Below are 23,879 nucleotides of genomic sequence, written 5' to 3' on the forward strand. Positions count from 1 at the left end.
ATCCATGCCCTCTCTAATACCCACCACCTGGTTCCCCCAACCACCCAACCCCTGCCCCTTCAAAACCCTCAGATTGTTTTTCAGAGTCCATAGTCTCTCATGGTTCACCTCCCCTTCCAATTTCCCTCAACTCCCTTCTCCTCTCCATCTCCCTATGTCCTCCATGTTATTTGTTATGCTCCACAAATAAATGAAACCATATGATAATTGACTCTCTCTGCTTGACTTATTTCACTCAGCATAATCTCTTTCAGTCCCATCCATGTTGCTACAAAAGTTGGGTATTCGTCTTTTCTGACGGAGGCATCATACTCCATAGTGTATGTGGACCACATCTTCCTTATCCATTCGTCCGTTGAAGGGCATCTTGGTTCTTTCCACAGTTTGGTGACCGTGGCCATTGCTACTATAAACATTGGGGTACAGATGGCCCTTCTTTTCACTACATCTGTATCTTTGGGGTAAATACCCAGGAGTGCAATTGCAGGGTCATAGGGAAGCTCTATTTTTAATTTCTTGAGGAATATCCACAGTGTTCTCCAAAGTGGCTGCACCAACTTGCATTCCCACCAACAGTGTAAGAGGGTTCCCCTTTCTTCACATCCTCTCCAACACATGTTGTTTCCTGTCTTGCTAATTTTGGCCATTCTAACTGGTGTAAGGTGATATCTCAATGTGGTTTTAATTTGAATCTCCCTGATGGCTAGTGATGATGAACATTTTTTCATGTGTCTGATAGCCATTTGCATGTCTTCACTGGAGAAGTGTCTGTTTATGTAAGAAGCCCCTACCTTGACATCTGATTAAATGTGTCATCCCTTAACCCTTGAGATCTAACTCCTTTTATCTAAGATCTTGGCTTATCCTTGTAAGATCCTGTCAAGCTAGTTTAGCAAGAATTCCTTGGTCTGGAAGTGTCCTTTCATAATTTTCCATCCATCGACCCCTTCACTCTGCTTGTTGGCTATAAATACCCTCCTATCCTTATTGTATTTGGAGTTAAGCTTAGTCTCTCTCCTTTATTGCAGTCATCTTCATTCCTGTTGCAGTAGTCTTGAATAAAACACATCTTTCATTTTAAACAAGCATTCCGTGAATAATTTTTATTTGATAGACTCCAGAAGTTTTCTCCCAGTACCATTTTGGCAGAAGAGAGAATCTGGAAGTTACTTTGGTTTATCAGAATTATAGTGGGTGGATAGGGCTTAAGTGGTTCACTAAATAGCCTGAGTACTTAATCTTCACCTCCTCCTTTAAAGGATAAGAAGAGTCAGGCCCTGATAAGTCTCCTCCCTGCAGTCAGAGACCCCTGGACCTGACTGGGCCCACAGGGCTCTTGATGGAGTGGAGAGCTACGATCATTGGTATTATGGACAAATTGACTGTTAAAGCTTCAGGGGTGACTTAACCCCAAACTCCTCACTTTAGGGGTGAACAGAGAAGATTGTTTATTTTTTCCACAACAGTCTGACTTGATGAAAGGCAGAGAGTTTTTTTTTTTAATATTCAAGTACTTTTCTGTTTCTTTTTGTTTGTCATGAAAACACTGAAGATCTACCCTTTCAACAAATTTTAAGTATACAATAAAATATTTCTAACTGTAGTCACCATGCTCTACATTAGATTTCCAGAACTTACTTATTCTTCTTGCATAACTCAAGTGCTGTGCTTCTTGACCAACACCTCCTATCTCCTGCTCCTTTCAGCCTCTGGTCACCACCATTCTACTCTCTGTCCCTATGAGTAGGGCAAGTTATGCTAAATGAAATAAGCCAGGCACAGAAAGACAAGTACTGTATGATCTCATATGTAGTACTAAAATATTCTAAGTATTCCAAAATAGCTGAACTAAGTATTCTAAAACAGTTGAACTAATAGAAAGATATTTTTAATCAGGTTTGATGATTCAAACCACAGAGATTTTCTACTATTGCTATATTATAGCAAAATAGGTTTGTTTTTTTCAAATCAGATATTTGGTCATCAGAGGACAAAACTCTTTCAATAAGAATATCTGAATGAAACTCGACCATTCTCTTACACCGTACACAAAGATAAACTCAAAATGGATAAAAGACCTCAATGTGACAGGAATCCATCAGAATCCTAGAGGAGAACATAGGCAGTAATCTCTTCGATATCAGCCACAGCAACTTCTTTCAAGATATGTCTCCAAAGGCAAAGGAAACAAAAACAAAAATAAACTTTTGGGACTTCATCAAAATCAAAAGCTTCTGCACAGCAAAGGAAACAGCCAACAAAACAAAGAGGCAACCCACGGAATGGGAGAAGATATTTGCAAATGACAGTACAGACAAAAGGTTGATATCCAGGATCTATAATGAACTCCTCAAACTCAACACACAAAACAGATAATCATATCAAAAAATGGGCAGAAGATATGAACAGACACTTCTCCAATGAAGACATACAAATGGCTATCAGACACATGAAAAAATGTTCATCATCACTAGCCATCAGGGAGTTTCATATTAAAACCACATTGAGATATCACCTTACACCAGTTAGAATGGCCAAAATTAGCAAGGCAGGAAACAACATGTGTTGGAGAGGATGTGGAGAAAGGGGAACCCTCTTACACTGTTGGTGGGAATGCAAATTGGTGCAGCATCTTTGGAGAACAGTGTGGAGATTCCTCAAGAACTTAAAAATAGAATTTCCCTATGATCCTGCAATTGCACTCCAGGGTATTTACCTCAAAGATACAGATGTAGTGAAGAGAAGGGCCATCTGTACCCCAATGTTTATAGCAGCAATGGCCATGGTCGCCAAACTATGGAAAGAACCAAGATGCCGTTCAACGGACAAATGGATAAGGAAGATGTGGTCCATATACACTATGGAGTGTTATGCCTCCACCAGAAAGGACGAATACCCAACTTTTGTTGCAACATGGACGGGACTGGAGGAGATTATGCTGAGTGAAATAAGTCAAGCAGAGAGAGTCAATTATCATATGGCTTCACTTATTTGTGGAGCATAACAAATAGCATGGAGGACATGGGGAGTTAGAGAGGAGAAGGGAGTTGGGGGAAATTGGAAGGGGAGGTGAACCATGAGAGACTATGGACTCTGAAAAACAATCTGGGGGGGTGAGAGGCTGGGGTACCAGGTGGTGGTTATTATAGAGGGCACAGATTGCGTGGAGCACTGGGTGTGGTGCAAAAATAATGAATACTGTTATGCTGAAAATAAATAAATTTAATTAAAAAAAAGAATATCTGTATGCCCAAGGACTTTCATATAGCACATAAGTTTTAAAAATTCAAATAGTTGAGATGCCGAAAATCCAGTTCAACAATAGAAAATACATAGTCCCGGAATCTGCAGGAAAGACATTATATCTAAAGAGAATAGGCTAAGAAAGAAGAGAGTGAATTAGATGAAAGGAGAAGTGAGCACTTCCCCCAAAATAATAGTGTAACAAAGCATACCACAAACAACCTATTCCTTGATGTTTCTTTTTCCAGTTCTGTTATACTTGGGAGCTTTTTACGATTTAAATTGAGGGTTTGGGACATAGAGAAAGCCTCTGGGAGGATCTGGGTGTTTCAGTCGATTGAGTGATTCTTAATTTTCTCTTAGGTCATGATCTTATGGGAGGGGTCACGGGATCATGAGGGGTCCTGGCATGGAGCCCTGCCTTGGGCTCTGTGTTCAGCGAGACGTCTGTTTAGGATTCTCTCTCTTTCTCCCTAAGACCCACCCCACCTCAAATAGGTAAATAAATAAATGAGTCTTTGAAAAATCCTCTGCAGTAGCAATGGCCACTGTTGCCAAACTGTGGAAAGAACCAAGATGCCCTTCAATGGATGAATGGATAAGGAAGATGTGGTGCATATACACTATGGAGTATTATGCCTCCATCAGAAAGGATGAATATGCAACTTTTTTAAAAGTTATTTTTTATTTTCAGCATAACAGTATTCATTATTTTTGCACTACACCCAGTGCTCCATGCAATCCGTGCCCTCTATAATACCCACCACCTGGTACCCCAACCTCCCACCCCCACCCCTTCAAAACCCTCAAATTGTTTTTCAGAGTCCATAGTCTCTCATGGTTCACCTCCCCTTCCAATTTCCCCCAACTCCCTTCTCCTCTCCATCTCCCCATGTCCTCCATGTTATTTGTTATGCTCCACAAATAAGTGAAACCATATGATAATTGACTCTCTCTGCTTGACTTATTTCACTCAGCATAATCTCTTCCAGTCACGTCCATGTTGCTACAAAAGTTGGGTATTCGTCCATTTGAGACCACAAGGGAAACACTTGTCCTAAACCCCAGTGTAAGAGAGTGTTCCCCTGGGAACCGGTAAGATTCTTCCTCATAGACAATGAAGACCATGTACTGGACCATTACCCCTTGCTTTGTCCTCCATACACTCTAAACATATATGTGGCTTAATTTCCTACACCATACGTTTCCAAGTGTAGTCTCTTAACAGTTTCTTACATTTTATTGTTTTATTATGTGTGTTTTGGTGATGTTGTTATAATATCTCCCTAATCCTTTATAGAATGCAATAGATAAATACATTGAATACTAAGGTAGAGCATGGTTTTCATAGGTATATGGTAATCAGGCAGGTTGAGAATGAGCATTGGTCATGAGGCTAGACTGGACTGGGGGGGGTGCTAGCCAGGCAAATACAGCAGTCTTGGGAGACAAGGGTAGAACAGGGAATATGGAAACAAGGGGTGGGTGGATGGCATTGGGAGTCAGGCTTGTAGAATATATTTAGGTGAGAGATCACAAAAGTTATATATTGACCTCTTCAGTTTTCCTAGTTGGGCCCTTAATTACTGTTTTCAAATAGTGCTGCTCTCAACATTTTGTAAATGCATTTTTGTGTGCACCTGTAAGTCCAGAAATGGACTTACTAGATCAAATAATATGTCAGTTTTCTGGTTTTAGCTGATGATGAAGATATTGTAAAGAAACAGCCTAATTTTAGATGTGTTTGAATGATTTCTTTTGCTTTTTGTTTGTTTGATTTCTTTTTAGAGGTAGATGTTATGAGTTGAAATAAATTATGTTACTTTTTAACTTCTCATGGGAATAAAAGACTGAAGATTTTGTTATCTCAGTAACAAATGTCAAAAAAGTTAGTTAAAATATTAGAAAGAAGTTTAACTAAATGTTTATATAATTTGGGGGGTAGAGGATTTTGTAATCATGGCACCAAAGATTATTAGATTTGACTGAATAAAAATAGCAAAATTTGTGTTTTAAAAGCATGAAAAATAAGTTAAAAATAAATGAAAATCCTTGGAAAATATATGTAAAAATCTAGTATTATAGTCATTCAGATTGAAAATGTAGAACTTGTAGACTTGGAAACATTCCCGTTTAGTAACAGATTGAAACACTGAACTTATCATATAATGTTATCTTGGGGAAAAAATTTACATGCCTGGAGGAAATCTGGAAAGATATTGAAATAGTAGCAGCCATTACCTGTGAGTAATTGGGTTTTGGTAATTTAACTTTAAGAAGACATTCATTCTATTGTGTCCAATTAAAAAAAAAGATTTTAAATGCCTTCTGATTTTGAAAAAAGAAAACCCAACCTGACGTATTTACAACTTGAAGTAGATTTTCCCATTAATTTGAATTCTGATTGCCTCTTGTATTTTTCTCTTCCTTTTCTGTAAAATTGTCTTTAGAAAGGTGATTTTAGAAAATAAAAATTTAGGGAAGACACTGCTAAGTATTCTCTTGATATTTAATGGTTCTGTGAGACTGAACCATTGGCTCAGTCTCACAGAATGAGTTGTGGCTCATTTTATCTATTCTATCGTCAATGGCTGATGTCTAGAAGACAGCCTGGGACCAGCCAAGTCAGATCTCAACACTGGTGTTGCAGTTGCTTACTATTGGTTTCTCTTTTGAATTAATGTGATTCTACTCACTCTTCTGGCGAATCATCTTAGAAGGTTCCATATTTTGGTGCAATGTCAGGACAGGATAGAATGGTGATCTTTCTATCTCATAAGCCCAGGGCTGCATTATGGACCCTAGAAGCACCTTGTTCAAAGGAGCACAGCTTTTGAATTCAGGTTCAAGCATTTTATTTTATTTAAAAATTTTTTTTTCTTTTTTAAAAAATTATCTTCTGTTGCCACTATATAGTATATCATTAGTTTTTGATGTAGTGTTCGATGATTTATTAGTTATGTATAACAGCCAGTGCTCAAGCATTTTAAATGTTGACTGTGTGACCCTGAGAAACTTAACTTTTATGCACTTCCCAATCTTCCTCTGTGGAAGGGGAGGCATAAGGCTTACTTTGCAGACTGAGGTTTACTTGTGATAACCTAACACTTTTACCAACAGTCCTTATGTATCTATTTGTTTCTGCCTCTTCTTCCAAATGTAAATTCCTTGAGGGTGGAGACTTGGTTTTGTCACCATTGTATCCCTTGTTCCTACCTGGCATATATCAGTTATTCTGTGATTCTTTTTGAATAGAAGAATGGACAGGTGGATGGCTAGTGTCTGATACACAGCAGTGACTCAACTAGTTCTTGTTTGTTTTCACATCATCTCCAGGTGGATGGCTAGTGTCTGATACACAGCAGTGACTCAACAAGTTCTTGTTTGTTTTCACATCATCTCCAGCTTCATCCTAAATGTTCCTCTTTGTCCCCCTATTCATTTTTGTTGCTGCATAAGTCCTTTGAATGAAAATTCATATAACAGCACATTGTAAACTTCAAAGCACTGTAGAATCATGGGTTATTAATATCACCATAATGTTAATGGTATTATATAATTCTGTTTCTCTCCCTGAATCCTGCTAGCTTTTAATCTCTTTTTTTTTAAAGAGAAAAACTGTACCAGTTATTTTTCTATATATTGTACATGCTCAGTAATGTTTATGGAATGAGTTTTAGTGAAAAAAAAATCACTTCTAATTTGAATGTATCTTGAGAAGCCTAGCATTTTACATAAGAGGCAAGAGATCTTAATCAGCCTGAGACTTTTAGCTAATGGACAAATTCTTCAAGAATTGCACAGGGATATGGTATCTTTCAGGCACTAGGAACTGAACGCTATTGAGATCCTAAAATTGTATATGGGTTAAGCCAGGTTGCCTGCAGATGTGTCTTTAGGTATCCTCACCTACCTCTGCATTAGACAGGGGAGACTGCCAGTTGCCCCATCTTCATTGCTCTGCTCCTCTTTTCCCAAATGCACGCACAGTCTAAGCTTCCTTAGACACTGAATTGGAAGAATCATATAATAATCAGCATAGGGAATAGTGTCAGATATTTGAAGAAATATAATTTTCAGTGGGGAAGCTGGCAGTTGCAGATGCAATGGGAGTTATTAAAAAGTTACTAACGTGTATATATTGGGATTTTTCCATCTGTCTTTCCAGTTTAATCCCACTGTGGTCTACGAGTTTACCTTGTATGATCTGTGAAGGTGTAAACACCATATTCTATGGCCCAGAATATGATCTCTCCTGGTGAATGTTCCGTGTGAGTTTGGGAAGAATGTGTGTTCTGCTGTTGTTGGGTGAAATGTATTATAAATATTAATTAGATACAATTGGTTAATGTTGCTACTTAATTCAACTATATCATTATTGATTTTCTGCCTTTGGATCTTAAATTACAGGTAGAGGGATGTTGAAGTCTCCAGCTCTAATAGTGGGTTTCTCTACTTCTTCTTGTACTTCTATCAGTTCTTGCCTCACCTATTTTGATAATCTGCTATTAAGTGCATGTGCATTAATCATTGTTACATACTGGGAGAATTAGCCCCTTTATCATCATCATTATAAAGATCTTCTTTTACTCTCTGATAGTTTCCCTTGTTCTGAAGTCCACTTCATCTCAAATTAATGTATCTATCCAGGTTTCTTCTGCTATATTTTTTCTCCAGTGCATTACTTTAAATCTGTGTCTTTATATTTAAAGTTTATATTTAAAGGTTTATTGTAGGAGACAGATAGTTGGGCCTTTTAAAAAAATCCACTCTGGGGGCTCCTGGGTGGCTCAGGAGGCTCCTCTCTCTCTGCCTGCCTCTCTGCCTACCTGTGATCTCTATCTGTTAAATAAATAAAATCTTAAAAAAAATATATTTAAAAAAATCCACTCTGTGGTTTCTGGCTTTTTTTTTTTTAAGATTTATTTATGTATTCATTTGAGAGAGTGAGAGAGGGTGCGAGTGCAGGGAGAGGGGGAGAGGGAGAGAGAAAATCCTCAAACAGACTCTCCACTGAGCAGGGAGCCTGGCATGGGGCTCAATCCCAGGGCCCCAAGATCATGACCTGAGCTGAAGGCAGATGCTTAATTGACTGAGCCACCCAGGTGTCCCTCATTTGTTTTTCTTTTTTACACTCCACATATAAGTGTAATCGTATGGTATTTGTCTAAGGCTGACTTATTTCACTTAGCATAATAAGTCCATCCATGTTGTCACAAATACCAAGATCTTATCTTTTTTATGGCTGTGTAATATTCCTGTGTGTGTGTGTGTGCGTGTGTGTGTGCGCACGCACGCGTGTGTGTATTACATCTTCCTTGTCCATTCGTCTATTGATGGACACTTGGACAGCTTCCATATTTGACAATTGTAAGTAATGATGCAATAAACATAGGGTATATATTTTTGAATTAGTGTTTTCATTTTCTTTGGGTAAATACCCAGTAGTGAAGTTATTGGCTCAAATGGTAGTTCTAGTTCTAATTTTTTGAGGAACCTCCATACTGTTTTTCACAGTGGCTACACCAATTTACATTTCTACCAACAGTGTGTGAGGGTTCCTTTTCTTCACATCTTTGCCAACACTTGTTTCTTGTGTTTTTGAGTCTAGCCATTCTGACAGGTGTGAGGTTGTATCTCATTGTGGTTTGGTTTGCATTTCCTACAACAGGTTATTTTTGAGGTTAGGTTCCTATTATGCAATGGGAGTGATGTCGCTTTTCTCACAGGGCTGTTGAGATCCCTGTTTCAGAAGAAGTATATGAGGTTTAAAATAAGGTTCCAGGCACCAAGTGAGTGCTCCTGAAGAGGACCATATTACCAATGGTGGTTCTTGGGCATCAGTGGAGTATATGTCATGGATTCCATGTTGACGTATGCTAAGTACAGAAAAACTGAGTCCCCTATGACAAGTTCAGAGGAAGGTAGTTGTAGAGGTGATGTTTGGGAGCCAGTTTTCTTGAGATTAAAGCATCAATCAAGGGGCTCTGCTTTTTTTAAAGTTTAATTTTATTTTTTCAGTGTTCCAAAATTCATTGTTTATGCACCACACCCAGTGCTCCATGCAATACGTGCCCTCCTTAATACCCACCACCAGGCTCACCCAACCCCTCTCCTCCCTCCCCTCCAAAACCCTAAGTTTGTTTCTCAGAGTCCACAGTCTCTCATGGTTCTCCCCCTCCCTCTGATTTTCCCCAATTCACTTTTCCTTTCCTTCTCCTAATGTCCTCCCTGTTATTCCTTATGTTCCACAAGTAAGTGAAACCATATGATAATTGACTCTTTCTACTTGGCTTATTTCACTCAGCATAATCTCTTCCAGTCCCATCCATGTTGATACAAAAGTTGGGTATTCATCCTTTCTGATGGAGGCATAATACTCCACTGTGTATATGGACCACATCTTCCTCATCCATTAGTCTGTTGAAAGGCATCTTGGCTCTTTCCACGGTTTGGCGACCGTGGCCATTGCTGCTTTAAATATTGGAGTACAGATGGCCCTTCTCTTTACTACATCTGTATTTTGAGGGTAAATACCCAGTAGTGCAATTGCAGGGTCATAGGGAAGCTCTATTTTTAATTTCTTAAGGAATCTCCACACTGTTTTCCAAAGTGGCTGCACCATCTTGCATTCCCACCAACACTGTAAGAGGGTTCCCCTTTCTCCACATCCTCTCCAACACATGTTGTTTCTTGTCTTGTTAATTTTGGCCATTCTAACTGGTGTAAGGTGGTATCTCAATGTGGTTTTGATTTGAATCTCCCTGATGGTTAATGATGATGAACATTTCTTCATGTGTCTGATAGCCATTTGTATGTCTTCTTTGGAGAAGTGTCTGTTCATGGTTCTACCCATTTTTTGATGTGGTTATCTGTTTTTTTGAGTGTTGTGTTTGAGAAGTTCTTTATAGATCTTGGATATTAGCCCTTTGTCTGTAGTGTCATTTGTGAATATATTCTCACATTCCTTGGGTTGCCTCTTTGTTTTGTTGACTGTTTCCTTTGCTGTGCAGAAGCTTTTGATCTTGATGAAGTTCCAACAGTTCATTTTTGCTTTTGTTTCCTTTGCCTTTGGAGACATGTCTTGAAAGAGGTTGCTGTGGCCGATGTCAAAGAGGTTACTGCCTATGTTCTCCTCTAGGATTTTGATTATTTTTTTTATCTTTTCCTTAAAAATCCAATTTAGAGAGTAGCCTTGAAAAAGAACATTCACAGTTTAAGGGTAGGATTTCCTAGCACCATAAATTCTATTTATTATTTGATAACTTTACACAGGAAGGAGAGGCATAGGGATATACTACTCTGAATATTGCCATACAAACAAATTAAAATGACTTATTGTCAGGGATTTTTGATATAACAGAGATCCTTGAAGTTTGACTGTAATGGTATAGAGATTCTCTGAATTTAGAAGAGGGGATATTCATTCCTTGAGACAGAGGGGTAAGTCCCTGCCCTCACCATAAAACAGAGAAATCTGTCTGTACTGAGAATCACACAGAGAGAAGGAAACCTAACATAAATTCCACAAGTTACATATATTATATAATTTAATTCCCACATGTATTGTGCAAAATAGATGTGAAATTAAATATTAATGAATTTCAAATTAGTATCATCCCCTTGGTAGATCTAGAGGAGGAGCACCATTGACATTCATAAATTGTCAGTCAGCAGTTTGTGGCTCTGGGATTGGAACCTTGATCATCTGATAAATACCCACGTGGCAGATTATCATGTTAATCACATAAAACAGCCAGTGTGCTGTCTAGCACAACATTCCATGAGTAACAGGCAAACATTAATTCCTTTATGTATACTGTGGGTGAATGGTGGGAGGCATCTTGGGAGTTGATCCTTCTCCAATTAGATAATACCAGAACTAATAAAACATGTAATTTTATTGGTGTGCAAGGCCCAGAATGTTTTACACATCTTATCTCACTGAATTGGCTCCTGACAGTTTCAAATGTCTTAAAATTTGTGGCTTGACCATTTGAATCAATGGTTTTTATTTGACAGGTGTCTTGACCATGAAAGTGAAATGGGTACATGCATTGATGTCAAGGTAAGCAACCAGACCTGTGTCAGGTTGACATTTCCGCGCTTTGCTTGTGAGTGCGCCCTCTTCTGGTCCAGAACTTGTTCTCCAAGTTCCCAGGTGCTTAGTACCTTCTTTTGCTCTCAGATCCTGACTGTATTCACATCTACAAACCTCAAGGAGTAAAGTAATCGCTAATAAAGGGGGAGCTTGGTATTTTAAGAGGGACAAGCCTTAAACTAACAGATGAGTTTCAGATGGTAGAATTCTAGGTATCAGCATGCAAATAGGGGGAGTTTGGAGTTTGGGGACTTCCCCTGTGCTTAGAATATATGTCACTCCTAATCTTTTAGGTAGGGGGTTGATGGCAGGCAACCTCCTCAGGAACTTTTTTTTTTTAATTTATTTTCTTTGAGGCAAAGATTCGAACATGGGTCAGGATGCTAATCAGGATGTCATCAGAGGAGCAGAAGAGGAAAAGGAAGGATCTGGGTTGAGTTTATAGAAAGATAAAGTCTAGAACAATGCATGGAGAAGAGATACTCAAGAAGTTTCTGTTCTCTGGCTGAATCTTATAGTCCCCAGTGGGCTCGTAAATAAGCTCGGCTGGTACATGACATGCAGCAAATGCCAACAGTCTGTGGGCACACTCCCTCCCTCATGTACCTGCCAGTCTGTTCTCTGAGTACTTTGTACTTGGACTGACTTTGCATTGCATGTGGTCTAATCAGGCACATGTAGCTCCTTTCTGTCCTCACGTTACTGCTCTCTAATAAGGCCATGAGAATTTATATCTGGCTTATTCATCCATCCTCCTGGGCACAGGAGAGTATGTTTGTGGGCAGATGCTAGACATGACAAGACAGGAAGAGATTGGAGAGAGACTGTAACCTTTAAAAAACCATTTTCCAGAGGAGAACACAGGTAGCAACCTCTGTGACCTTGGCTGCAGCAACTTCTTGCTAGACACGTCTCCAAAGGCATGGGAAAAAAGGGGCAAAAATGAACTTGGGACTTCATCAAGATAAAGACCTTTAACATGGCAAAGGAAAGAGTCAACAAAATGAAAAGAAAACTGACAGAATGGGAGTAGGTATTTGCAAATGTTTTATCAGTTAAAGGGCTAGTGTCCAAAATCTATAAAGAACTTACCAAACTCAACACCCAAAAAACAAATAATGCAGTCAAGAAATGGGCAGAAGACATGAAAAGATATTTCTTCAAGAAGACATATAAATGGCTAACACACACGAAAGAATGTTCAACATCACTTGGCATCAGGGAAATACAAATCAAAACCACAATGAGATACCACCTTACACCAGTCAGAATGGTAAAAATTAGCAAGTCAGGAAATGACAAATATTGGTGAGGATGTGGAGGAAGGGGAAAACTTTTACACTTTTGGTAGGAATACAAGCTGGTACAACCACTCTGGAAAACAGCATGGAGGTTCCTCAAAAAGTTGAAAATAGAGCTACCCTACAACCCAGTAATTGCACTACTGTGTATTTACCCCAAAGATACAAATGTAGTGATCCAAAGAGGCACCTACACTCCAGTGTTTATAGCAGCAATGTCCACAATAGCCAAACTATGGAAAGAGCCAAGATGCCCATCAACAAATGAATAGATAAAGAATAAATAAATAAAAGAGATGTGGTGTGTGTGTGTGTGTGTGTGTGTGTGTGTGTGAATGCAATGGAATATTACTCAGCCATAAAAAGTGAAGTCTTGCCATTTACAAAGACATGGATGGAACTAAAGGCTATTATTATTATTATTTAAATTTAATTTTTTTTCAGTGTTCCAAGATTCATTGTTTATGCACCACACCCAGTGCTCCATGCAATATGTGCCCTCCTTAATACCCACCACCAGGCTCTCTCAACCCCCTCACCCTCCTTCCCTCCAAAATCCTCAGTTTGTTTCTCAGAGAACTAGAGGGTATTATGCTAAGTGAAATAAGTCAATCAGAGAAAGACTATGACATGATCTTACCCATGTGGAATTTAAGAAACAAAGAAGAGGGAAGAGGATCATAGGGGAAGAGAGGAAAAAATAAAATAAGACAAAATCAGAGAGGGAGAATAAACACAAGAGCCTCTAAACCATAGGAAACAAACTGAGGGTTGCTAGAGGGGAAGGGGTAGGGTATGGGGTAATGGGGGTGATGGACATAAAGGAGGGCACATGATGTAATGAGCACTGGGTACTGTATAAGACTGATGAATCACTGGCCTCTACCTCTGACACTAATAATACATTATATGTTAATTAATTGAATTTAAATTTAAAAAAAGAAACTTTTTTGGTTCCTGCTAACACCTGCAGCTTTGGACAACAGAGAAGGGATTTCCAAAGTCCAAAGTTAGAGGGTGCATCTGGGGACATGGTTCTTTATATCCCTAGATCTTTATATCCCTTTATGTACATATAGGAGATACATATCCCTATGAATCACGACATGTTCTCCTGAATGTCTCTGTGAAGGAAAGCTTTGCAGAATCCAAAATCCACGTCTTCACTAATTTTTCACTCTCTGGGGTGTAGAGGACACATTCTTACTTATGTTTTCTAAAAGCAGAGATAATTAATTATATATCCTGGTGGTCAGACCCTCAGATTCCCTAGAGTTGATCAATCTTGGAATTTTCCTTTTCGGTCCATGAGGAAAACACACAGGAGGGTCTGAAAGACCAAGCACGGGATAAACAACTGATCATAGCAAACTCTGCCTTTCGTACTTCCAAACAGCCTGTCAGCATACAGAATCTCATAAGCATTGAGTTTCTATCATTTGCCAAGTGTCAGGTTGGGCATGTTGCCTACGTTAACATATTAAATCCTGCAAACCACCCATTTGCTGATGATTTGATGGACATTGACATTCACAAATTAGAAGGACACTTTGCACTACAGTCTTCACATCATGAGCCCAGCTCTCTTCTTGGCACATATTGTGACCTTTCCCTCAGGTGACATAGCACAAAATACGTGGGCTTTCCCTAGAATATTTTGGCTATTTTGGTGTGTGCACCATTTAGGGCAGGAGTGGTGAATATCTTTTCTATGGAGGAAAAACATGCATATAAAAACAATAGAAGATGACAGACTCATAAGAAAAGCAACTTACTAGCTAAATATACGTTAGCACTTTCATCTAACACACCACTTAATTATATTAAATAAATATTTAATTTTAATTTGATATAAATTTTAAGTCAACACAATATAAAACTTTTAGTTCACTTCCTTTGAAACAGCATGGAATTGAACATCTATTAAATAGGTAAAATAAATAGTAAAAATGTACAGCAAATTTGATTCTTAATTCCTGTTATGGCCAATTAAAGGGAAGAAAGACACCTACATTAAGAAATAAGGTATGACTTTTGAGGACTACAAGATCATTTCAGTTTTTTGCCATGCATAGCTCTGTGATGGGCATCCTTGGATGTTTGTCCACATCTTAGAATACGTTCCTAGAAAGACAGTAGTTAGGACTAAAGCATGTACTTTTGAATGATTTTTTGATACATGTTACCAAGTCTTTAGAAAGACAGTACAATTTATGTTTTCACTATCTGTATATAAGAGAGCTTATTTTCCTGTATTTTGTTAGCATTCAGTATTATGTTTACTTTTAACCTTTGCCTTTCTTTTTTTTTTTTTAAAGATTTTATTTATTTATTTGACAGACAGAGATCACAAGTAGGCAGAGAGACAGGAAGCAGGTTCCCTGCTGAGCAGAGAGCCCAATGTGGGGCTCAATCCCAGGACCCCAGGACCATGACCTGAGCTAAAGGCAGAGGCCTTAACCCACTGAGCCACTCAGGTGCCCCTAGCCTTTGCCATTCTAATAAAAAAATTTTCTCATGGTTACATCTATACAGGTAAAGAAACAAGGATCTTGTAGGAGCAATAAGTTCAGATAGAAGAGAGCAAGAGGAACTTGGAATGTGATGAGAAAAGGAGGGCATACTGTGAAATGGAATCGGGGGCCAAACAGGTAGAGGGATGATATGGTAGAAATCAAGGAGATGCTGAGCAAGTAGGCAATTTAGGTGACTGAGACTGGAAAGAAGAGCACTGATATGATTCTGTGGGGTTCAGAATGTCTAGGGCCCTGCATAGCTGAGATAGAAAGGCAGTCAAAGGTGATATTCTTCAGTCTTAGCAAATTATTTACTAGTTGTAATGGGAGTCCAACAGGAATATCTAGGAAGAGTGTTTAATGGAGTAGGCATCTTGTTCTTTTAATTCATCTCAACCATACACAGTGTTATCTTTTGGGTTCTGCCATATGCCAGAAGTAAGTGTCATACACTTGTGCAACTTCAGGGCTATTTGTTATTGAATGTGGAAGGTAGCATTTGGGTTCTGGAATCAGGAAGACCTGGGTCTGAGCAGGTTCTGCCTCTGACTTCCTATATGGTCCTGGGTAAGTCAGTCTTCCTTGCTGGGCTTGCATTTCCTCATTTGTAACAAAGGAATGACACTATGTGCTTCATAGAGCTGCAATGAATATTTAATTAAATGATGTTCCTGGTACATACTAAGCATCCAATAAAAGGTGGTTGTTGTAATACCAACTGTGAGAATAGGGTAACTTGGGGTGGTGTTTCTGTGGAAGTAATGTCTTCCTTCCTCCTTTTCATTATTCATGGTGGGGTCAGCAGATAGATGGTCATGCACATAAGATGTCTCCCTCATTGATGCCAGAGGTGAAGGTAGATGCCAGGGATCATTTGTCTCTGTCAGTTTGGAGAAATATATTTTCAATCATGAACTAGGAAAAACATTTTCTTCTTCTCCAACACCTTCCACAGGGCATCTTTGATCTCTCTGTTCCTCAAACTGTAAATGAGAGGGTTGAGCATGGGGATGACCAGCGAATAGAACACAGACACCACCTTGTCCCTGCTGAGTGAGTAGCTGGAGCTAGGTCGCAGGTACATGAAAAGGGCCGTCCCAGATAACAGAGTCACCACCATCAGGTGTGAGGCACACGTGTTGAAGGCTTTCCTTCGGCCCTCCACTGAGCGGATCTTCAAGACGGCAGCTCCTATGTAGCTATAGGAGATGAGGAGGATGAGGAATGATGTCCCCCCGACAGTGACCACCACGAGAAAATTCACCACTTGACTGGGGAAGGTGTCAGAGCAGGAAAGTGCCAGGACCGGTGGGAGGTCACAGAAGAAATGGTTGATGATGTTAGGTCCACAGAAATGGAGCCGAAATACAGAGCTGGCCTGGATCAGGGAGCTCAGGAAGCCACCGGTATATGCCCCAAGCACCATGCGTGTACAGAGGCCCTGGGACATGACAGCGGTGTAGAGCAGGGGATTGGAGATGGCTGCATATCGGTCGTATGCCATGGCCGTCAGGAGGAAGCACTCAGTGAGACCCATGCTGACGAAGAAAAAAAACTGAGCAGCACAGCCCAAGAATGATATGGTCTTTTGCTCCTGGAAGAAATCAGTGAGCATCTTGGGGGCCACTGTGGAAGAGTAGCAGATGTCAATGAAGGACAAGTTGCTGAGGAAGAAGTACATGGGTGTGTGCAGGCGGGAGTCACCTCTAATCAGAAAGATAAGAGCCAGGTTCCAGACCAGGGTCACAAGGTAGATACTCAGGAAGGTCACAAAGAGAAGGGTCTGGAGTTCTGGATGGTCTGCAAATCCCAGGAGGATAAACATGGTCACTGAAGAGCTGTTGTTCCAGGCCTTGCTTGTGGACATGTTTCCCAAGGACCACAAGGACAAGTTGCAGACCTGGCATAATAATGATAATCTACATTACAGGTGATGTCAGTCAACAAAAAATTACAAAGGGCACGAGAGGGACAGTACAGTATTGAGAAGATCATAACTTTATGCAAAGACTCTTTCTCTCAGAAGGCAGTTTTAGTCATTGTACTCCATACGCTTACATAGTACAGTGTGATTGTACAAAGCTCAGACTTTGGATTCAGACTCCCTGTGATCAGCTCCTTCTCTACCACTGAGTAGCTGTGTTACTTTGGGTGAGATATCCAAAATCACTAGGCTCCAGTTTCCTTATCTTCCCAAATGGGTGACAGTGCCCCACTTCACATATTTGTTTTAGGAATTAAACAAGGCAAAGTGGGTAAAGTGACTGACACATAGTACATGATACATAGTATGACAAGTGAAAGTTGTCAGGACAGTTTCGTGGGTCCCAGATGAATCATGTAATACCCTGAATTAACTGGTCATCTAGTCTTCTTCAAGTTTCCACACTGGAACAGGGAAATTAATAGAGCAACCAGGTTCATCTCTGTAGTCGTGAAATGATCAGACATTTAGAATATTTTTAATCTGAAGGATTAGGCCAGAGGTATATAGAAGTGCTCTCAATTGTAAACTATTCTGAATATACTAAGTAGTTCCTTTTTCAAATTTGTCTGTAGTCAGAACTCTAAGCTATTGACTTGTTAAGAGATGGGGACTCTGGATTTGGACGGCCTGTATTCAGTCCCTAGTGTGATCTTGGGCAGGTCACTTGGACATTGCCTCTTTCTCTGTAGAATCAGAGATCATAGTAGCACTTACTTTGTTATTAGTATCTGTCATCAATCATCTATTACCTGTCTTCTATCTACTTATCTATCTAATCTATAATCTCTCTATCATCTCCTTTAGCACATGTCTGACCTATAGGAAGTACTCTGTGTTTGTTGTTGCTGCTGTTGTTTAAACCTAAGTACAAAGTTTCTTCAATCAAATTCCTAGAATTTTCAGTGTATGAAACACCTTTCATAGATCAAGTGTTGATTCCACCCATTTCACATGGATAATAATTCTTATCACCCCCCCGACACACCCACACTAAGTCTCAGTCCCTATAAATCAGGAGAGAACTCCCACTGTCAGCAGATCTCTGATGCTGAGGTCCAGTCCCTGCAGAAGGAAAAAAAGTGTGGTTAGAGGGACCCTGTGGCTCACTTTGAATGGCTTTTATATGTTTGGAACATATCTTGGTTCTTCCTTGGGTCTTAATGTATTTTGATGAGCACTGGGTATTATATGCACTAGTGAATCATTGAACACTACATCAAAAACTAATGATGTGCTATGTGCTGGCTAACTGAACATAATAAAAAAATAAACAATTTGGAAATCAGTGAAATTACCTTAACTGTCTTTAAAACTATACTTTTAGCCTATTCTACCTACCTCTTAAAGTACAGAGAATCTCATAAATTCCATTTTATTTTTCAAAATGGAAGTGTTATTTTATGAATTTAAAAGCAATATGTGAGCACTGTAAAATAATTGGATCAATATATAAGTGAAATGTCGAAACTAAAAATAATGTGCACAAAAGCAAAAATGAACTTTTGAGACTTCAAGATAAAAAGCTTTTGCACAACAAAGGAAACAGTCAACAAATTTAAGAGACAATCCATGGAATGGGAGAAGATATTTACAAGTGACATTTTGGATAAAGGGCTGGTATCCAAGATCTATAAAGAACTCATCAAACTCAACACCCAGAAAACAAATAATCAAGTCAAGAAATGGGTAGAAGACATGACCATACCCCTCTCCAAAGAAGACATCCAAATGGCCAACAGACACATGAAAAAAAATGAGCCACATCATTAGGTATCAGGGAAATGCACATCGAAACCACAATAAGATACCACCTTACACCAGTTAGAATGGCCAACGTTAAAGACAGGAAACGACAAGTGTTGGCAAGGATGTGGAGAAAGGTGAACGCTCTTACACTGTTGGTGGGAATGCAAGCTGGTACAGCCACTCTGGAAAACAGTATGGAGGCTCCTCAAGACATTAAAAATAGAACTATCCTATGACCCAACAATTGTACTACTAGCTATTTACACCAAACACACAGACGGAGTGATCCAAAGGGGCACATGCACCCCAATAGTCATAGCAACAATGTCCACAATAGCCAAACTGTGGGAGAAGCTGAGATGCTCTTCAGCAGGTGAATGGATAAAGAAGATGTGGTCCATATATACAATAGAATTTTAGCCATCAGACAAGGTGAATACCCACTGTTTGCACTGACATGGATGGAACTGGAGGGTATTACGCTAAGTGAAATAAGTCGAGCAGAGAAAGACAGTTATCACATGGTTTCACTCATATCTGGAACACAAGGAATAGAGTGGAGAACTACAGGGGAGGGGAGGAAAAACTGAATAGGAAGAAATCAGAGAGGGAGACAAACCATCAGAGACTCTGTACTCTGGGAAACAAACTGAGGGTTATAGAAGGGAGGGGGCAGGGGGATGGGGGTACCGGGTGATGGGTATTAAGGAGGGCATGTGTTGTAATGAGCACTGGGTGTTATATGCGACTAACGAATCAATGAACACATCAAAAACTTACAATGTACTATATGCTGATTAACTGAACATAATAAGAAAAAAATCATGTGCAGTTCCTAATCAATCCAGAAAAAAAAAAAAAGAAAAACCTGGGAATTATGACATTCTATTTCCTGAAATAAGAGCTCTTAGCATTTTGGTGTACACCTTACCTGTGCGAATATATGTATATGTGTCTGGTTGTTTATATTATAGAACACAAACCCTCTATAAATTACATATATTATAGAAGTCATTCCAAGTCAGTCCCTTCACAGTTTGTGAAGTAATTCTCTATTTGTTCTGAATTTTCTTTTTTTTTTTAAGATTTTATTTATTCATTTGACAGACAGAGATCACAAGTAGGCAGAGAAGCAGGCAGAGAGAGGAGGAAGCAGGCTCCCTGCTGAGTAGAGAGCCTGATGTGGGGCTTGATCCCAGGACTCTGGGATCATGACCTGAGCCGAAGGCAGAGGCTTTAACCCACTAAACCCCTGCTCTGAATTTTCTTGATCAGTTTAAGAGAGCCATTTTATTTTAATAGTCCTAGTTTTTCAAAAATCAATTCATATCTACCCATTGCCAGTCAAGGTTTCATTGACCTTAACTTTCTTCCTGAAGCTTATACACAAAGAGACATACATGGAATTGGGATCTCTTCTTCTCCCTCTTAATTGTTCCTGCTAAAGACTTTTCAGTGCTAAAATCCTCAAATTTGGATAGTGAGAGAATGTGAAGCTCCTTTTGGCCATCACCATGCCATCATTGTGCAGAGTTCCAGAGATCCCACACACTTAACAATCTTGCCAATATGGCTTGAAGCTTTATACTCAGAGACTCTGCCCCTGTCTGTGAAAGGTATGTAGACTTCCCAGAATCAGGAGAGGATTTTTTTTCCTCTTGAAGAAAATACAGAGACCTGCAGCAAAGTTTGGCATCATCTAGTACAGATGTAGAGCCACATGGAGAAATTGTGAGCAAAAACAGCTCTGCTGGAGCCTTCATCCGTTCATGTAAACTCAGCCCTCAGTCTGGTAGAAACCTGAGGTTCGTGATGTGATTCAAGGTCTTTGGAACACTTAATTTTACCAGCAAAATTAGGGGAGTAAGATGGTGGTTATCATTCTGGATAGGCTTCAGGACAAGCCTGGTTCTCATCCTGACTCTGCCACTTGCCAACTCTGGGATATTAGGCAACTCATATAACCTCTCTGAGTTTCAGCGCCTCCATTTGTACAATGGGGATAATCACGACTTCTTAACAGAGTTGTTGGAGGATTGCTTAAGATAATGTGCAAAAGGTTCACGGTCTCGAGATAAGATCTTTGCTTGACAAACTAGGACTGTGATTCCTATCAGCAGTGACTATTCCTTAAATAATTCTTTAAGGAATGGAGTCTTCTTTGAAAACACTTCCCCTCATGTGGTGGGTTGAAATGAGGGGTCCACTGATGGGCCATGTAGGTTTGTGACAAGTGTTGGGAGTGAGGGTGAAGTCTGTAATGATCTGGGGAGGAGAGGGTTGATGGGTCCATGGCAAGTCTGTTTTGAATGATGCCATCAGGGGGAAAACGTTCACATTTAAGGATGGAATTTCCCATCTCCAGAATTTCCCATCTCCAGAAACAGAAAGTGAATCTGAACAAATTGCAACAAAAGGAAAAGCATATTCAGAGCTTTATTCTTGCCCATGGATGCCATGAATCTCAGCCATCTTACCCTAGAACATGAAACAGAAGGTATCTTCAGGCTCTATGGAGTCCTTCATGTCACTGACATGCTAAGTCTGCCTAGTCTAAGCTTAACACAGTTGGTGATGGAGTTAAAAAACAGTACAATGGGAGCTCCTGGGTGATTCAGTTGGTTAAGTGGGTGACCCTTATTTATGGCTCCAGTCATGATCTCAGGGTCCTGGGATCAAGCTGAGCATGGGGCTCGGCGCTCAGCAGGGAGTCTGCTTGAGGATTCTCTCTCCCTCTGCCCCTCCCCCAGTTCTCTCTCTTTCTCTCAAACTAATAAGTAAATCTTAAAAAATTAAAAAAAAAAAGACCCATGGTATAATGACAAAGAGAACTTCAGCCAAACTGGGGAGTAGGAGTGGATCGTCTGATCTCCCCATCATTCCTGCTCTGGGCTTTGTCTTCCTCTTTATGAAGTCTCCTCCTCTCCCCCTTGCAGGAGCCTGATACCCTCAAGGTCTTCTTCCAGGTCTATCCTTCATCCAAACATACAAATAATTTATGGAAATGGAAGTCCCTTTCGACATAAGGTGAGCATTCAAAGGCATCAAAACTTTAATCCAAGAATTAAGACTCAGATGGTCAAATTCAGGCCACCAGTTAGAATAGAGAAAGAGGATATTGGAGGTTAGAGGTCTCTGTCATGTTAGGAAAATCTGCTGTGTAAAGTCTGCCCAGTCACAGCTATTTAAATTGCTTTTCAAACCACCTACTAATAATTGGAGCTCTGTTCAAGGGTGTAACAATTGCTTTCAAAATTTCATTCCCTCTTAATTCTCTTTTTAGTTGCAAGGGCTCATAGTCCAGGAAACCCATTAAAGCAGTACTAGGGTAAGATTGTGGCTAAATTTGGGGAAAGAATTGACAGGTATATGGAGAAAAACTCAAATCCAAAGAACAGCTTAGTCATCTGTATGGGCTTGCAGATCTAAAGTGCTCTATAAAGCGAGATTAATGTGGGCAAGAAGACAAAAAGTAAAAGAATGACTGCACCCACCCTCTTCCTCTTGTTTGTCTGTCCTTTAGCTGATGCTTGTCTTGAGTTTTGCTTTGTAAAGAGTCTAGTCATGCTCCGGTAACTGCTTCCAATCCCCAAAGTACTAATGAGCTGGGAGAGCAAGCTTGGGGCTGGTTTGTTCATCAGAAATAAAAATATCCATAGAATGTGTGCTTGTGGGCAGAAAGGAGGAGCGAAAAATTATACAGAAATAAGAGAGAGAATCTTTAAGAAGCTCTTCTAGTATCTGCCAGTATCTGCAGTTGGCATCATTTTGAAAATGTTGTAAAGCTGGGGTTGGAAATGATTTTGAGAGAGGGTTTCTTCCCCTCTCTCCTTGGAGATGTTTCATTACATTTGCCCTTGAGGGTCTTTTATGAAAGAGAAAGAAATGTATCACCCAAACCTCACAGATTTGTTGTTAATTGATCTCTGGGGTGGTTATGGAGAACACATAAAATGCTCTGACGGTAAATGCTTACCAAACTTCATCCCAATGGCCAGCTCCTCTGATCCCCAAGGCCATTCAAAATCTCTTCTGGTAGTCCATGATGAGTGAACTTAGGAAAGCAGCAGGACTTGGAGGACAAGATGGCTTTCCTCTGAAATTTTTAAAATTTTCTCTGGTATAACATGATGTAGTATAAAGATGTAAGACTTTTATTCTACAGAGGACCATGTACAAATAAAAAATAATTTGAGGCTAGGCAGACATGCGACAAGAAGGAAGTCACTAATTCATGTGTTTGGAGAGGGAGAGAGAAAAGGAAGAGGTTTGATTCATTTGTTTCTTAAACTGAGAATATTGAACTTTGATGAGAATGGGAAGGGGGGATATTTCAGCAAGTTCAAATGAAGCTGACAATCTTTTTTTTTTTTTTTTTCTTTTAAAAGTAGATAATCTTGACTCTCCAAGTGACTGAACCTTGAGAGACGAGAATGGTCTCTTACCCTGTCTGAAGAGCCTATCCCCTTTGGGCTTGGGCAGAAGGATGATTTAATTGATTAAAAAAGTGGTTCTCATAAATGACTCTTAATCTCACAAAACAAACTGAGGGTTGCTGGGGGGAGGGGGGTTGGGGGAAGAGGGGCGGGGTTATGGACATTGGGGAGGGTATGTGCTATGGTGAGTGCTGTGAAGTGTGTGAACCTGGTGATTCACAGACCTGTACCCCTGGGGATAAAAATATATGTTTATAAAAAATAAAAATTTAAAAGAAAAAAAAAAAGAAAAAAAAAGTGGTTTTTCCAGAATCACTTTCCAGAATCACTTCTCTCCTCTCAGGCTGCACCATTGTCCTGAAACCAGATGAGTGCACTTGGATTCTTCTTTTGGGATCTTCCTTTTAGAGTTCCTGAGGGAAATTTAGATTCATAGACGTTTAGTCAAAACAATGTTTGAAGGTTTCTTGGAAAACTCTTAATAATGTTGATTATATGTGTTGAGATAATGTTGATTTATATGTGTCTTCAAATGCCTTAATAAGTAAG

The 23,879-nt window shown here is 39.6% G+C and overlaps 1 protein-coding gene and 1 long non-coding RNA gene across 2 annotated transcripts in view; one reads left to right on the forward strand and one right to left on the reverse strand.

Annotated features, from left to right (window-relative positions):
- LOC132009142 (uncharacterized) overlaps positions 1-23,425 on the forward strand; it is a 97,542-nt gene extending 74,117 nt beyond the window's left edge. The window contains exons 3-4 of the long non-coding RNA XR_009401813.1: positions 21,831-21,921; positions 23,283-23,425. This is a non-coding gene — a long non-coding RNA (uncharacterized LOC132009142). The remainder of the gene's footprint in view (positions 1-21,830; positions 21,922-23,282) is intronic.
- LOC132016207 (olfactory receptor 5A1) lies at positions 16,066-17,028 on the reverse strand. Its single transcript, XM_059397398.1, has one exon. The coding sequence runs from the start codon at positions 17,026-17,028 to the stop codon at positions 16,066-16,068; it is 963 nt and encodes a 320-aa protein (XP_059253381.1).
- Positions 23,426-23,879: the final 454 nt, after the last annotated feature.

Source organism: Mustela nigripes, chromosome 1, assembly GCF_022355385.1.
Source record: "Mustela nigripes isolate SB6536 chromosome 1, MUSNIG.SB6536, whole genome shotgun sequence".
Lineage (NCBI taxonomy): Eukaryota > Metazoa > Chordata > Mammalia > Carnivora > Mustelidae > Mustela > Mustela nigripes.